This window comes from Pollicipes pollicipes, unplaced genomic scaffold (genome assembly GCF_011947565.3).
Source record: "Pollicipes pollicipes isolate AB1234 unplaced genomic scaffold, Ppol_2.1 Scaffold_3447;HRSCAF=4054_pilon_pilon_pilon, whole genome shotgun sequence".
Classification (NCBI taxonomy): Eukaryota; Metazoa; Arthropoda; class Thecostraca; order Pollicipedomorpha; family Pollicipedidae; genus Pollicipes; species Pollicipes pollicipes.
Genome location: NW_023596297.1, coordinates 16,821,219 through 16,836,280, shown reverse-complemented (window position 1 = coordinate 16,836,280; position 15,062 = coordinate 16,821,219). Strand labels below are relative to the sequence as shown.

The following is a 15,062-nucleotide window of genomic DNA, read 5'->3' as shown; positions in this document are numbered from 1 at the left end:
CCACCCCGGTTGCGACGTGCGAGGTTGGGAGCAGTTTGAGGGCTCCTCCACCCCGGATGCAACGTGCGAGGTTGGGAGCAGTTTGAGGGCTCCTCCACCCCGGTTCCAACGTGCGAGGTTGGGAGCAGTTTGAGGGCCTCTCCGCCCCGGTTCCATTGTACGACGGTTTCGGCTGAGCGCGCCGGTGGCAGCTGGTGCGGCGCGTGAACGCGGCGCGCGCCGTAAGAGCAGGCGGGGGCGGGCAGACACGACCAGCTGCCGTCAGTTCCGAGCCTCGTAACCCGGTGGCTCACGCTGAAGGCACGACAGTGCAGAGGCGCGTCTCTCGGTCGTGGGAGGACTGCACTGGAAGGGGCGGAAAACGAGATCGGCAGAAAGGTCAGCCCATGGCTGGAGGAGAGGAACCACCTGGAGCCTGACGGTCACTTGGGCTTGCGGCAGAATGTCCAGACTGCGTATAGCGTATAGACTGGTGAGCGTATATGCTAAATGGTTTTTACCTCATTTTTTGAACCCTGTAGTAGAGCGAAGCCGTTGGTTAGTTGAAGATAATGGGCGTGCTTTTCATTTCGCACCCACGTGGTGTGAAGCATAATGTAATAAGTATGAGATACACCGATAATGTTGCCCGAACTACAACAAGACTACGGAAAACTAAGTTCAGTCGCGAAAGGATATTCATTTAGATACATGCCGTGCATATGATGATGGAAATACTTAACACGTGTTTTGTCACCGTCGTTGCTTCTTAACGTGAGCCGCAACGCTGGCGGCCGCTGACTCGCGTCCACGTGTGACGAAAACAACATGTGAGCAAGCATGCATGATCGTTATCTAAACAGAGAATAGGGTTTTATGGTACCGCATGTTCGAACTTGGAGCATCTTTGGGAGGATCGTGCAGCACACATTAGACCCTTGAGCAAAATGTCACTACAATCGCTGATTTGACCAGTTCGCATCTGTTGTCATCCCCTATGCTTGCCTATTCTCCGGATCTGGAAATGGCCCAACCAATCTCATCGCCATCTTGTGCGTACAAGAGACTACTGTTTCAAAGTCGGTGAGAGCGCACCTTTTCATCAAGTCACACACCACGATTTCAACAGGTCATGGCGTTATACCAGACACAGCTGTTTACAACATAAGTAGACCGACGTGTGGGATGTCTGTTGTGCCGACCGTGTAATATTAGTGATCCTGATTTATCAACAATCAGGATAGGTTTGATCGATGTATCTATGCCTCGTTGGTGCTACCTTTGTTTCCCAACCTATTGTGATTCGGTTTCAGTCATATTTAGCTCAATAACAAACGACCTTGCAACTTATCGACCTCACGTAATAAGTCAAGAAGTTTCAACTTCTCACGCACCTCGTCTAACCTTCATCAGCTCTTGTTCCTAACTTCGGGCCCACGCCCGTTCAGGGGTGTAGTCAACATCCACGATACAAGGGAAGCCACCAGAACTTGTGATGGGAGACAGGATTTGTTTCGGGGCCGAGTGCCAGCCCATTTACAGTACCTACGCACTGCGAACAGACTACAGACGCCACAAACGCTGATAGGTACAGTGCCTGGCGTATCAATGGCTATCAATGTTGGTTTGCACTGACGCCGAGAACCATTGTCTCAGCCGCGTACCGTACATGTCCGCTCGGCTATCCGCCGACACTGTCACCAGTTGGTGCCGCTGGGCGAGACGTGGGACGATCCATGGCAGTCAATGACATCCAAAATCAAACTAATTTAGGTCATCACCAGATTTCAGACTTATCTCTAATGGTTTCGGTCCGACAAACACTGAGCTCGATGCTGACGGAGAAAGTAAAGTCCCACGTCGCATCCGTGACTGCGTCCCAGCGCGGATGGTCATGTCCAACTTAACATTCACGGTAAAAGACAAAACCAGAGGCAACAATGCCAGGTCTAATAGGCTTTGACTGCCCTTTGAGGTTGGGTGTTGCATAACATACATACATACATACATACCTATATATGTATATATATATATATATATATATATGTATATATCTCTCTCTGTATGTATGTATATGTTATGCAACATCAAAATATGGGCAGTCAAAGCCAGTTGGACCGGGCATTGCTGCCTCTGGTTTTGTCTCCTACGGTGAATGTTGAAGTTGGACATGACCATCCGCGCTGGGACGCAGTCACGGATGCGACGTGGGACTTTACTTTCTCCGTCAGCATCGAGCTCAGTGTTTGTCGGACCGAAACCATTAGAGATAAGTCTGAAATCTGGTGATGACCTAAATTAGTTTGATTTTGGATGTCATTGACTGCCATGGATCGTCCCACGTCTCGCCCAGCGGCACCAACTGGTGACAGTGTCGGCGGATAGCCGAGCGGACATGTACGGTACGCGGCTGAGACAATGGTTCTCGGCGTCAGTGCAAACCAACATTGATAGCCCATTGACACCACACACACACACACACACACACACACACACACACACACACACACACACACACACACATATATATATATATATATATATATATATATATATATATATATATATATATATATATATATAGTCGAACGTCACATAAATATTGGTGTATTGGAGTGGAGAAGCACGAATAAGAGGTGCAATGAAGGTAGCCATCAGTGTGGCCACCAGCACATGGCCTCTGCCGGCTGGTGGGCAATATGCCAAGGCTGTTCAGGAAGTACGAACATTGAACGGTGAGATCAGGGTACGAGTCGTGTCGGCGGCGATATGCCACGAAATATAGAGTCCCGGTCCAGTAATGGCAAGTGTGTGATTGAACGAAACGACCCAGGTGTGAGATAATTAGCGATAGTGGAACAATCTGTCCCTGGCGCTGTCTCCACCTCAGCACCTTCTGTGCCCAGGTGGCAAGTTAGCCAGGTCAGTTTGGAGTACCTTCGACGAATGGCTTTTGCCGTGCGCAACGCATCAGCTTGTGGCATCGATGGGCTCTGAGCCCGGGTCTCAAAGCTACTTCCAACCTCATCGGTGAAGTTGCACTTAACACCATGAATGTTTGCCTCACATTGAACGACACACGAGAGCGAAGGAACATGGATTGGATCACTCAATGCGTATGTCTGATCATTCCGAAAACCGCTTTAATCCCTGAACAAAGTTAAGCCTTCTGGTCATTTCCAAGATCATGGAGAGCGTAGTATCCGACCTGGGAAGGAAAGGCCTGAAGTTCCTTTCTTCTCTCGGTATCATGAGTTGACTATTATGCCGAAAATAACCGACACTCAACGTGCCAGGAGGTTCAGATCAAACCAAGACACAGAGCAATCATCGGGATACACCAAGAAAGTGCTCAACATTGGCAGTGGTGCGCATGGTTGCGAATAAACAGGGTTGAGCGAAAAAGGCAGATTCAGAAGCCGAAGGCGCGTGATGGACAGAAAACGTTCTGAATTTATGCAGGCTACCAATGAAAAGAAACCAAGGAATTAATGAGTCAAGCTTTCATACTCGCATGCTCGACGTGACCGATGTAGTCGAGAATGCCGCTCAACGTCAACCCCATCCCCGTCCAACCTCACCCATCTCCTGGCTCCCATTGAGTACGGTTTCCGATCTCGTCACGGCACTGGGATGTGCCTGATAGACCGTGGCAAAAAGTGCAAAGTCATCTGTAACGCTATCATTTGTCATATCATATCATTCATATCATATTATATCATATCATTATCACTGCAAACTACTCGTATGGATGCAACTACAGTGCATCGACATGAAATAGTTTCACAGTTATAGGTCAGGTTACAGTCAGTTTGTCCGCTTCTCTTCTCGGTCGCATGACCATCAGCTGCCAGTCCCTCGCCCTGTCAATCAGGGAGTTTTCAGGGTTCCTATTCAGGGTTCACCATTCTTCCCAATTTGTCTTCACGCCGTCCGTCGATGAGCATGAGCTGCATACGCCGACGACCTTGTCATGCAATACAGAACCGATGCGCATGCGCTGAGGTCTGGTCATAAATATGCGTCACGGGCTGTCATGACTGAGTTAAAAACTGATCCCGCGCACGAGATCACTGGGAGGCACTGAGAGACAAGTCTTATTCGAAAACTTGCCTCCCAGTGCTTGTCAAATCCTTTGCAAACTTCATGCCTTCCTCGCAAAATTCCTAGTCTCTGCTATCAAACCCTGTAGCGAAGGTAATGACCTCGGATTCGACCGGTTCCTTTCATGCATTTGCATGTAACCCACCTACGGCAGTACTTGGGCATTCTCACCGGTGCCCCCCATTTTTGCCACTGTCTGCTGCCTGACTCTTTCCACATGACAGCGTTTGCTCCGGTATTCTCACATATCTGGCATTGCTTGAACGTGTATGGAAACGGGTTCACCGACAATATGTCTATGCGGCAGAAAATTGTGAACTTCGCTACGCGGGTCATCCCCGCGGAAGCAAAGTGGATCTCGTGCCAGACGTGCATAGGGACCAAGGTTGTTTGAATGAACCCGGCTCGTTTGATCTCCAGACCCAGACACTTACACAAAGTCGTCGGCATACTGACCCGAGTCTGCCCTCGTATTTCTACCGTAAAGGCCAGGCTGCCGCCGCTCGGCGGCTGGGAAGAGGCACTTCAGTCGTCGCGCGGCCTTCTTCGCGCGACGTTTCTTTATAATGTCCTACCGCACTAGCAGTGAAATAAAATCATCTTAGCCTTCCGACACGCATTGAGAAGGGCTTATGGTGTCTGCTCCATACGGACTTTGATGATGCTGTCGGTCTCCCAATTTGTTTCATCGCTATGACCTGAGTGATCGTGGGACGAACCAGCCTCTATGTTTGTGGCTGATTTGCGTGCGCTTTGGTCCGCATCTTATGTGCTAGCTATGCTGCTGACTTTGCATGCCTTTTTGTTCGTGCTTGATACCATTTTGCCCATCTGTGCTTCTCGTTAGGTTGGCAGTAGATCAAAAACAGCCCAATTGGCTTTTGGTATGGTCTTGGAAACATTTTATGGCTTGAATAATTAAATAAATACCAAAAAAGACATCCAGTATCGACGACATCACGTGCAAGCGATGGAGATGAGAGTAGATGAGCCGGAAGGTGCGCTATATTGACCCTCCCTGTCTCCGACAACCGGCCAGCGTGACAGCCAGACCGCGCCTCTGTGCCTTGTGCTGCACCGGCCAGCGAAACTGTGTCGCGGGCGATGGAGTCGAGCTCGCGCTTAGCTGACCTGGGAGGTCCGTCTGCTAAGAGGGCACCAGTGAACATGCTCGCTTACCACGGCTCGGGCAAAAGCGTCGGAGTGCTGGAAAAAGCGGTGTCGGAGTCGTAAATATAGGTTGTACGGTTTGCAGAATCAGTTGCCTCTCATGACTTTTTTCTTTTCAACTTCATAAGGAAAAAAATGATCAATCTGTGAACGCATGCGCTGATAACAATTTGAACGCATGATCACGGATTTCGGCCGTTCATATCTCTACTGCTTTGAACGGGTTAGGCATATGGTCTATTAAAGTATGTTGATTTATTTTTGGTTATGTTGGGCTGAATGTGGTTCTTATAAAAAGTGGCATTTTGAAGGTCAACAAAATACGGACAGCGTGACTATCACTGTTTTCGCGTTTTGTCCCAGGCTGTGGCGTAATGGACTTAAACGTTCCGCCAAGGACAAAATATTAAGAATGACACGAGAGGTTACCAGGCTCTCATGTAAACGTATTAAGGTTTTACAAAAGCTATTACACTGTAAAGAGAAAATTGCTAGTAAAAATAAAGACATCACATGAATCAGAGGAGTAAATGGCAGCCTCCTATGTATTGAGGTAACAAACGATTTTTTGGTAGGCCCAACCCCTTCAACAAGGCCATGATGGCGGCGACCACCGAGGGTAAATGCTTTCGGAAGGCTGACGCAGGTACGACGCAGAGGCTCGTCAATGGCGTAGGCCAAACTTTTGGTAGTCTCGTGGTAAGTGATCATAAGTGTAGGGACCGGGGATGTCAGAGGGATGGGGGGGGGGGGGTGAACCGAGGAGTTCAGGGATGGGGGTCGCGACCACTTTTGCTAAAAGCTTGACCTCGAGCTAGCTCACGGTGGCGCACAGAGGAGCAACACAAGGGATTTGGCCCCTCAATTATCGGAATATTTTTACGTTCCTGGCGGTGTTTTCCCTGAGCTGGCTGGAGGCAGGCAGTCTCTGTGAAATCATTTGCAGTGAAGTCGGTTGCAGGAAGAATGAGATGGCAATAATCACGCGATAATTTCTGACAGCACTGAATAACCGAACGCTCGTAACCTCTCGCCTGACATCTCTCCGTCTACCGACAGGCGTCACATCCCGAACGGTCTCGCTAAGAGCTCGCACAGCTCGTTACCTTCAGGTGGCTGCGTGTGATATCGCGATCTAGATACACGGTATGCATCTTTGCTGGTGCCTTGCCACCTACAGATATTTGTCTTGAGACCAACGTGATCCCCAAATCTCCCCAAGAGCACTGGAGAGCACAAAGGCGTCCAAAGACACGCGTTCTTCGATGGTCTCATCTTCGGCTGCCCTGTGCATGTTTTGGAGCCCGGACCTGATCCGGCTTCAGCTGTCAGGTTACGAGCCGATGGAAGTTTCCGGCACTCAACAGCATTGAGTGCCGGGCTTCTGAGCCATATCTGGACTTCTGAGCCATATCTGGACGTTCTGGTTCAGGATGAGCTGAACGGCCCGGGTTAAGACGTCGAATCATTTGGAAGTGGCAACTAGCCCCTGACACCTACCGGCTCTTCAGAGCGCGGGGTGAAGTGCACCGAAATCTGTTATGCATCCGAACAGGGGATCTTCAAATTACTATTTTATATTTTCATCCTGTTTCACGACGTTGAAAATTGCTTGCCGTGTCTCTTTGAAGAAGCTGTCGATGGTGTAACTCGAAAACAGGCTATCGTGTAAGGTTTCGTTGAATCAGTTCGCCATACGGACGTCTCAAACGGCTTGGCCCACGGGTCGGTGCATCCGCATCACATAAGACGGACCACAGTGACCGGTCATTAAGGTGCGCAGCGCATATTACATGCTGAGGTGGTATTACATGCGTATTACAAGCGTATTACATGCTGATATTACTTGCGGGAGCATTCCTGTGACCCGCACTGGAGGCTACAGCTCTATCGCAACAGCGCTATTAACTGATGTTCAAGATGACGTTAAGCGGCTGGTGAGACTTGAGGATTTTGCCGGCAAATAACGCCCGGTTTGAAAAAGGGAGCTGCGGCGTCAAACAGTGGTGATCACCGTTAACTTTTCCAGTGCATACGCTGTACAGTTATGGCGCCAGCCCATTGGCTCTGTGCGGGTTCTGTACGTTGATTTTTCAATGCGCAACCTGGAGAGAAGATCTCTGTGACTCCCCTCCCCGCCAAAACTACAGAGCCTTCCAAACCACGCCAATAAGCTGTACTGTAAGCGCCTCCGCGCGGTAGGGATCCAGCTTTAGACGTGACATCGCTGGGTACGGCAGAAGCACGCGGCCCATCCCATAAATCACTTTATGGAATGTATTAGGCGGGCCTTAATGCCAGCGCTAAACCCCATGCACTTTGCGTCGCTATTGCGGACCGGCTCCATGCGCTCACACCAGCACAGCGCACTGCGTTGTCAGCTGGTGATCACGTTGTCGAGAGAACGGGCGCTCGCGATAACGTCGCTCGTGCAGTCGGCTGCTGCTCGTGCAGGCTGTAGGAATGGTGCACTCTCGACAGCTAGAGCTTCGAAATACTTGCCTGCTGTGGTAGGTAGCGCGACATTGCCGGGTTTCTCGGACCCTGGCTTTATCACGTTCTTCGCTGATGGCTTCACTGGAACTCACTCGGCTGTGCCTGCGGCAGAGGGAATAGGACGGAGGACTGCAAGTCGCAGTCCTGCAAGCATAGGTCTTAGCTTCGAGTCCCGTGGAAAGCAGTCTGTTGGAACCAGCCATACACATTGCGGACGGCTGATGATTGGTCAGCTAGGGTCGGTTTGCCTCAAGTGCAGGCGTGGTACAGCATTGTATAGCACGAAAAAGATCCTTGCGGGATTTTCTCTAGCTGAATTGCCGGAGGTAAAACTATCATTTGAGTTGAAATGGCAACAACGTCCACTAAACGTGCTTTACGATCGGTTAAAATATGCGGTGAGCTGCTGCCACAATTCTGAAAGATAATCACTTTTAAAATCACATAAAGTACACACCGCTTGCAAGAGTATCCATTGATCCCTTCGCAGACAGAGTGGAGAATTTTTCCCAGCGGCTTCTCTTCAAGCATATCGACAGACCCTATGCCACAGACTTTAGCTCGATCTAGCACCGTCCATTTTCAAAGAGAGATGACAGTTTTTATGACACTTTTTACCTTATGTATCACCGCCGAAATGATGGAACACATATGAGGAGAAATCCGTCAAAATAGTACGCGACACCACGCCATAGTTCCTCCTATATTTCGTGGGGCGTTCGTTCCAATCTTTGCTGAAAAGGATATTGCATTCAACCCATCCTTCAAGTAAAATCACCCTCGGTGATGTATGGACGCGACAGAAGCCCCGAGTTACACCGTGGCGTCAGATTGGGCCGCTCGCCTGGTGAGTCCTGGCCGGCTGGTAGCTGTATTCGGGCTGACCTTCCTACGCGTCCTAAAGGCTCAAATCTACGCTGTTCTTTTCACACAGCCGACGCACATTGCTGGGGACTTATGCCGGATGCACTGTAGCATTAGCTGCCACTGCGTGTTGTTCGTCATTGTGTGGTCCTACTCGTACTCGGTGTACCGTTTCGTTAGAAATGTTGGCGGAGAAGTTCTCTCTCGCCTATCGGGGTATGCTGGAGATCATCCGGACTGGGGCCGTTTGAACTTTACGACGCACTCAGCTACTGAGGCTATGTGGCGTCGCCCGCCTCTCATCCTGGCAGGAAGAGCGGGCTTCGCGGGGGAATCGAACCCGTACCTCTGTTTCCCGGACGCGTGGTATTTAACGTGGGCGCGTTAACCACCACACTATCCGCACCCTGAGATATTCCTGACTGGGACTTATTCATACTCATCAAAATGTGCGCAAAATCTATTACGTTGGTGATACTCAACCAGCCTGTTTCAGACATCACTTCAAGTTTAATTGTACCCGGAACACCTCCAGGCTGATCGCGTATATTAAGCCAGTCTACGATCTGCTGGGGCTGGATACGAGCACCGCATCATCAATCACCTTGCGTGTGTCGACACCCTGAGCCTTTGAGTTTAGCTCCTGTCGTGAGTGTCCAACACTTGTCTTCCGCTCCCCATGGGTCCTGGCACTGTCTGCCACGTGCGGGACTGCTGACCTCGTCACGACCCCGTCTGACCCCTGCTATGTCTGACTCCTATCATATGTGACCGCTGCGGTGCGTGCCCCCGCCGCAAGCGACCTTTGCCACATGTGACCTCTGCCTCGACCTCTTCCGCGTGTGCCCTCTGTCGCGCGTGACCTTCGTCGTGCGTGAACTCTGCCGTATGGGACCCTCGCTATCCGTGCCTCCGCCGTGTGTGACTGCCGCCATGTGAGGCGGTTGTCCCGTCTGACCCCTGCGCCGTCCTCCAGCAGAGGCGGGGCGTCGCAGCAGCTGTCGCTCTCCGTGCTGCTGCCCCCCGCCGTGTGCGCCTGCTGCCGTGTGTGACGGCTGCCCCTTCTGACCCCTGTGACGCCCTCCAGCAGAGGTGGGGCGTTGCAGCAGCTGTCGCTCTCCGCGCTGCCGCCCCCCGTCGTGTGTGACTGCCGCCGTGTGTGCCTGCTGCCGTGTGTGCCTGCGGCCCCTTCTGACCCCTGTGCCGCTCTCCGGCAGAGGCGGGGCGTCGCAGCAGCTGTCGCTCTCCGCGCTGCCGCCCCCCGCCGTGTGTGACTGCCGCCGTGTGTGCCTGCTGCCGTGTGACGGCCGCCCCTTCTGACCCCTGCGCCGCCCTCCGGCAGAGGCGGGGCGTCGCAGCAGCTGTCGCTCTCGGCGCTGCTGCCCCAGCCGGGCATGTCGCCGCCGCTCGACGAGTGGGCCACTGACCGGGACAGTCCGCTGAGCGGCGCCGGCTTCTGGCGCTGCATCATGGCCTGCCACAGCAAGGTCGGACAGCAGATCGCCAGGAAACGGGTCAGTGGCGCACGGCAGCGGCCCGGCAGTGGGGCGAGCACCGCAGCAGCGAGGCAGGGCCGGCTGGGCGGTGCGGGGGGGGGGGGCGGGGACGCGCAATGGACCCGGTCAGCGGTCTTGTGAGGCGTGGCCGGGTCGATCAGTGGTTTGGTGCGGTGGGAGCGTAATAGGTCAGGGTGTCATTAGGCCCCCCAGCGGGGACGCAACAGCCATCGGACGTCGCGCCAGGCGCCGTTCAGTGGTGAGGAGACAATGCATGTATTATACGCGTCCGGTCCGCTGAGATCCGTCCGGCGGCCCGGACATAGGCTGGCAGCCACTGCAGCGGCTAACTTTTCCATGGTCAAATTCATACGCAAACGTAATTCCGCTGATCTACTGCAGCAGACGGAACATTCTGGTCGGCTCCAGCAAATTCGTCGATCACTGTGAAGTGCCGGCCATCTAGCACGGACGAGGTCAATCACTTAACATTCCAAAAGCTTCCCCGCGCTGGAAATGCACGCCAGAATTTGCAGCGCGATCATTGATGTTTGGTGTGCGATATGCATTGGTCACCCATACCCCCTTTTGTAAGACGTTGATCCCAGACGAGCTCCTAGGCGACAAGAGGAGATTGGAGCCGATGGACGATATTTAAGGTTGGTTACTTCGGTGAACGCCGTGGGCGTAGAGGGATGGGGAGGGGGATGAGCGGCACTAGGCAGAAGCATGATATCGAAGAGGCTTATTCAAAATATTGTTAATAATTGTATCAAAATGGAAATATAACGATGTGTTTTATCATTTGTTCTGAATTACTAAAAAATTAAAAACGGCTTATTCCGCCAAATCCGGCACTTACTTTAAAGGAGAGTTTCGCTCCGTGGTTTTCTACAATGCCGAATGAGTCTGTTTTGGGCCTCCTGAATAGGTTTCGCCTTGTCGGCGACTCATCGGTTGCTGTCGAGACTACCATGCGCTAGCGAGAGAAAGAGAGGAAGAAGGAGAGAGTTAAAGAGAGAGCGAGAGAGAATGAGAGAAAGAAAGAAAGAGAGAGAGGGGGAGAGCGAGAGAGAGGTAGGGACAGAGAGAGAACGGCCCGTAATTACCGACATGCCGGTGACTCCTTTTGGGTACCGATAGACCCCCTCGTAAGGGCCCTCGAACTAAAAATAGGAAGGGGCGGGGCAAAACGCCAGCTGTTTTGCTTTGCAAAATAGTTATTTCTTAAGAGGTAAATAACTTGTCTTTCGAATCCGCTGAGTTTAGTTTCCCTGTACTGAGCACATTTTTCCCATTTTTTTTAAATATAGTGTTGCAATAGAGCTCTTCAGGTGATCGAAAAACTGCAGATCCTGGATTTCTATATCGGCCGGTTTTGAAGAAAGTGCAGATTGCCCAAGACTGCTATTTAGTACTAGACTGAATTCTGCAATTTCTAACATAGGTGTATGCGGTAGATTGAAATCAGTAAATGATAACAGACATAAAATGGTACTTAAAAAGCGAAGTTAGACATGTTATGGATAAAAGCTCTGAATGTCCTTAAGGGACATTACTTTTCATAACAAGCCACGTAAACGAAGACAACGCGGTTCATCCCAATATTTCAATGGCAACTTTTTAGACTAGTAGATGGCACTGACAGATTGGTGTCAAGAAGTAACGAGCACGATAAGTGCGTAGTGATCCATCGTAGGCATCGGCGCATCGTGTCAATCCGAGACCAAGAAATTTGACTACAAGCCGGTTACTATAATATCTCGGTAGCCCTGTATTTATTTTATAGTTCTTCCCTTAAAAGACGGGACCAAAATGGCGATTGCCTTGATAACTGCTGTTTTACAAAAGAGTAGCAAATATAATGCTAGAGTTATACAAAATACTAAGCAGCAAATGTGTATCAAAATATGTTGCTTTAAGTAGCCGCAGGTATGCAATTACTGAAACAACCTCACATGCAACAAGAACTATGCTTGGCTAGGGTGCGAGGGCGTCATAGTAAAAAATGATAAAACTTTCCCTTCTTTCCCCTACTGCTAACTCTCACAGTTGTCGGAAGAACTCATCTCCCTCTTCCCTTTCATTCATCCCTCTCTAACACTCAAACTCTCCCCCCCCCCCCTCTCACGCACCCCTCTTCGCCTTGTCGTCTTGGTACCTTCCGTGAGGCCGTGGTATGCCATTGTGGCACCGAACGAACAAACTTACCATGCTTTAGTGCAACATTTATTTGCAAGTTATGTACGCTCGTTTTGTGCTGTAAGATTTGCGGCGTACTCTAACAACGCTTTCTAAATTCTATGTGTTTTCAATGCCCGCGTAGTAACAGAAAATTGGTCCTGCCTCCTGGGCTCCACATTTCTTAAATGCAATGTTTTTAAACCTTACATTCATTCTTCACCGCCCAGCTCAGTTTCGACCAAAACGTATTAGTTTCACGGTTTGGCGGTCTACAGTTACTCCCCGGGGAAAGGCTGCCTCTACATTGTTGCAATGCAATGTAACGTTGCGATCGCATGCCCTGGATGACTCCACCGGATATTTTCTCCTGCACGCGAGACGGCATAGCTTTCCCGAAGGTCGTCTCCGCACCCGACTGAAGTGCTATAGCTGTGGCCTCGGTGCAGGGACTAGTGCCCTTTGATAGACACATGCCGTCTTTTTCCTACATTGCCTGGGCGGAATCAATGGAAGGGTGCGAGTACCGACCAACCCTTCTGAATGTCTCACTCGTGACGGCGCCCACCATGGTCTCTTGCCTGGGCGGAACCAATGGACGGGTGCGAGTACCGACCAACCCTTCTGAATGTCTCACTCGTGACGGCGCCCACCATGGTCTCTTGCCTGGGCGGAACCAATGGACGGGTGCGAGTACCGACCAACCCTTCTGAATGTCTCACTCGCCGTGACGGCGCCCACTTCCGGCCTGGGCGGATCGATAGGGGGATTCATATTTGATCTTCGCTCCCGCCGGCCAAACTTCATCAGCGCGAGGATAGGCTGGCAACCTTCACGGCTTCCCTGAAGAGCGTTGGCTAGTTGGAAAGCTCTGATTGTTTCTTTTCGAGCGATCATGCGAAGTTAATACGTGATAATCATGTGAATATAATCGGATGCTGAGAAAGAGCCAAAAGCATTTATCATAAGCATTTCAGCGGAGTGGATGCCTGTATGCGAACGCTAAGCTTATGTGTAACAAATCAGGGGCATCATGCACGTTGTCGGCCACGAACTTTGAAAGTCTACTCTCCACACAATATGCGTGCGTTTTACTGTATATGCGTCTTTTGGGATGAACAAGCACTCATGGACAGGACTTGGAGAACCATTTACAGCCATTGGCTAAAAAAAAACAGATCAGGCGGACGAACATGACAACGACGCACGTGATTCATGGGCCGATATCACTATGGTAAATTACATTTATCGGATAAATATCACTCGCTATACATAAATATTGAGAAAAAATATTAACTTTGCCAGATATATATATATATACACATATATATATATACATATATATATATATATATATATATATATATATATATATATATACATATCGCTCTCTCGCAAGATATCGCCAACACTCAGGCATTTACGAGCTTACTCGTCGCGAGCACACGCTGTGACAACATCACCAGATTACCAGCGCATCCCCCAGACCTCCAATGACGGGATGGAGCAGCCTGCCACACTGCCGACGCGTCGGTGCTCCGACCACAGCCGGGATAAGCTGGGGCGGCCGACCGTCGGCGGTCTGTATCGCCTTCATCTCGCCGCGTTTCCCGTCTGCACGCAAACGAAATCATCATTAGGCGTGCTCGTGGTTGGCAGAGGGCTGCAGCCTCGCTTCACTGCTCTTCCAATGTGCTACTACGGCGACAGAGGCTCGCGGTGCTTGGCGCCGCCGTCGAGCGTCGGGGATCGTCAGCCGTCAGCTCCGCAGTTGTGGGATCTCTGCTGGAGGGCGGCGGGGCTGAGGTCTCCGTCAGACGGAGATCGTCAGCCGTCAGCTATGCAGTTGTGGGATCTCTGCTGGAGGGCGGCGGGGCTTAGGTCTCTGTCAGACGGAGATCGTCAGCCGTCAGCTCCGCAGTTGTGGAATCTCTGCTGGAGGGCGGCGGCGCTGAGGTCTCTGTCAGACGGAGATCGTCACCCGTCAGCTCCGCAGTTGTGGGATCTCTGCTGGACGGCGGCAGGGCTGAAATCTCCGTCAGGCGGAGATCGTCGGCCGTGGGTTCCGTAGCTGTGGGATCTCTGTTAGAGGGCGGCAGGGCTGAGGTCTCCATCAGACGCTGGCGAAGCTGAGGTCTCCGTCAGACACGGGTGAAGCTGGGGCCTCCGCTAGGGACTGGCTGGGATTAGGCCTTTGTCGTGGACTGGGAGAGTGCGAGCTGCTGAGAGAGACTGGGTAAGCTCACACCTGTTGGAGGCGGACAGAGCTCATATCTCGTCAAAGACGGAGGGAACCCCACATCTCGATTAAAAACGGTCAGAACTGCTTAGAAGACAGGTCCCTGTCAGGAACAGGAAGAGGTCGGTGTTCTGGCAAAGGCCGTCACGGCAGAGGTTTCTGTCAGAGACTGTTGCGTATTAGGTAGCTGCCAGAGACTGACAAAACTCGGGCCTTTTTAAGGAACAGGTAGATCTCAGGCCTTTCGGGACATCCAGACCTGCGGATCGTAGATGTCTTCTAGGAACTGGCGAGTCTTTGGAGTCGCCGGGGGTCACGCCCCTGTCGACTGGCGGACCTCAGGTCCCATCCGCGGCCGTCAGTGCGCTACCCGGTCCACATTCCGGCCGAGCGGTACAGGTCAGGGGTTAGCAGCGGTACAGGTCAGGGGTCAGCAGCGGCACAGGTCAGGGGTCAACAGCAACACAAGTCAGGGGTCAGGATCGACACAGGTCAGGGGTTAGCAGCGGCACAGATCGGGGGTCAGCAGCGAC

General features: G+C 51.5%; 1 protein-coding gene across 1 annotated transcript in view; it reads left to right on the top strand.

Moving 5' to 3' along the window:
- Positions 1–15,062, top strand: part of LOC119092018 (43 kDa receptor-associated protein of the synapse homolog) — a 64,088-nt gene that overhangs the window by 27,059 nt on the left and 21,967 nt on the right. Inside the window, exons 2-3 of the mRNA XM_037214969.1 lie at positions 9,593–9,616; positions 9,980–10,127. Coding sequence (XP_037070864.1) covers positions 10,008–10,127 — 120 coding nt within the window. The 5' untranslated portion in view covers positions 9,593–9,616; positions 9,980–10,007. The remainder of the gene's footprint in view (positions 1–9,592; positions 9,617–9,979; positions 10,128–15,062) is intronic.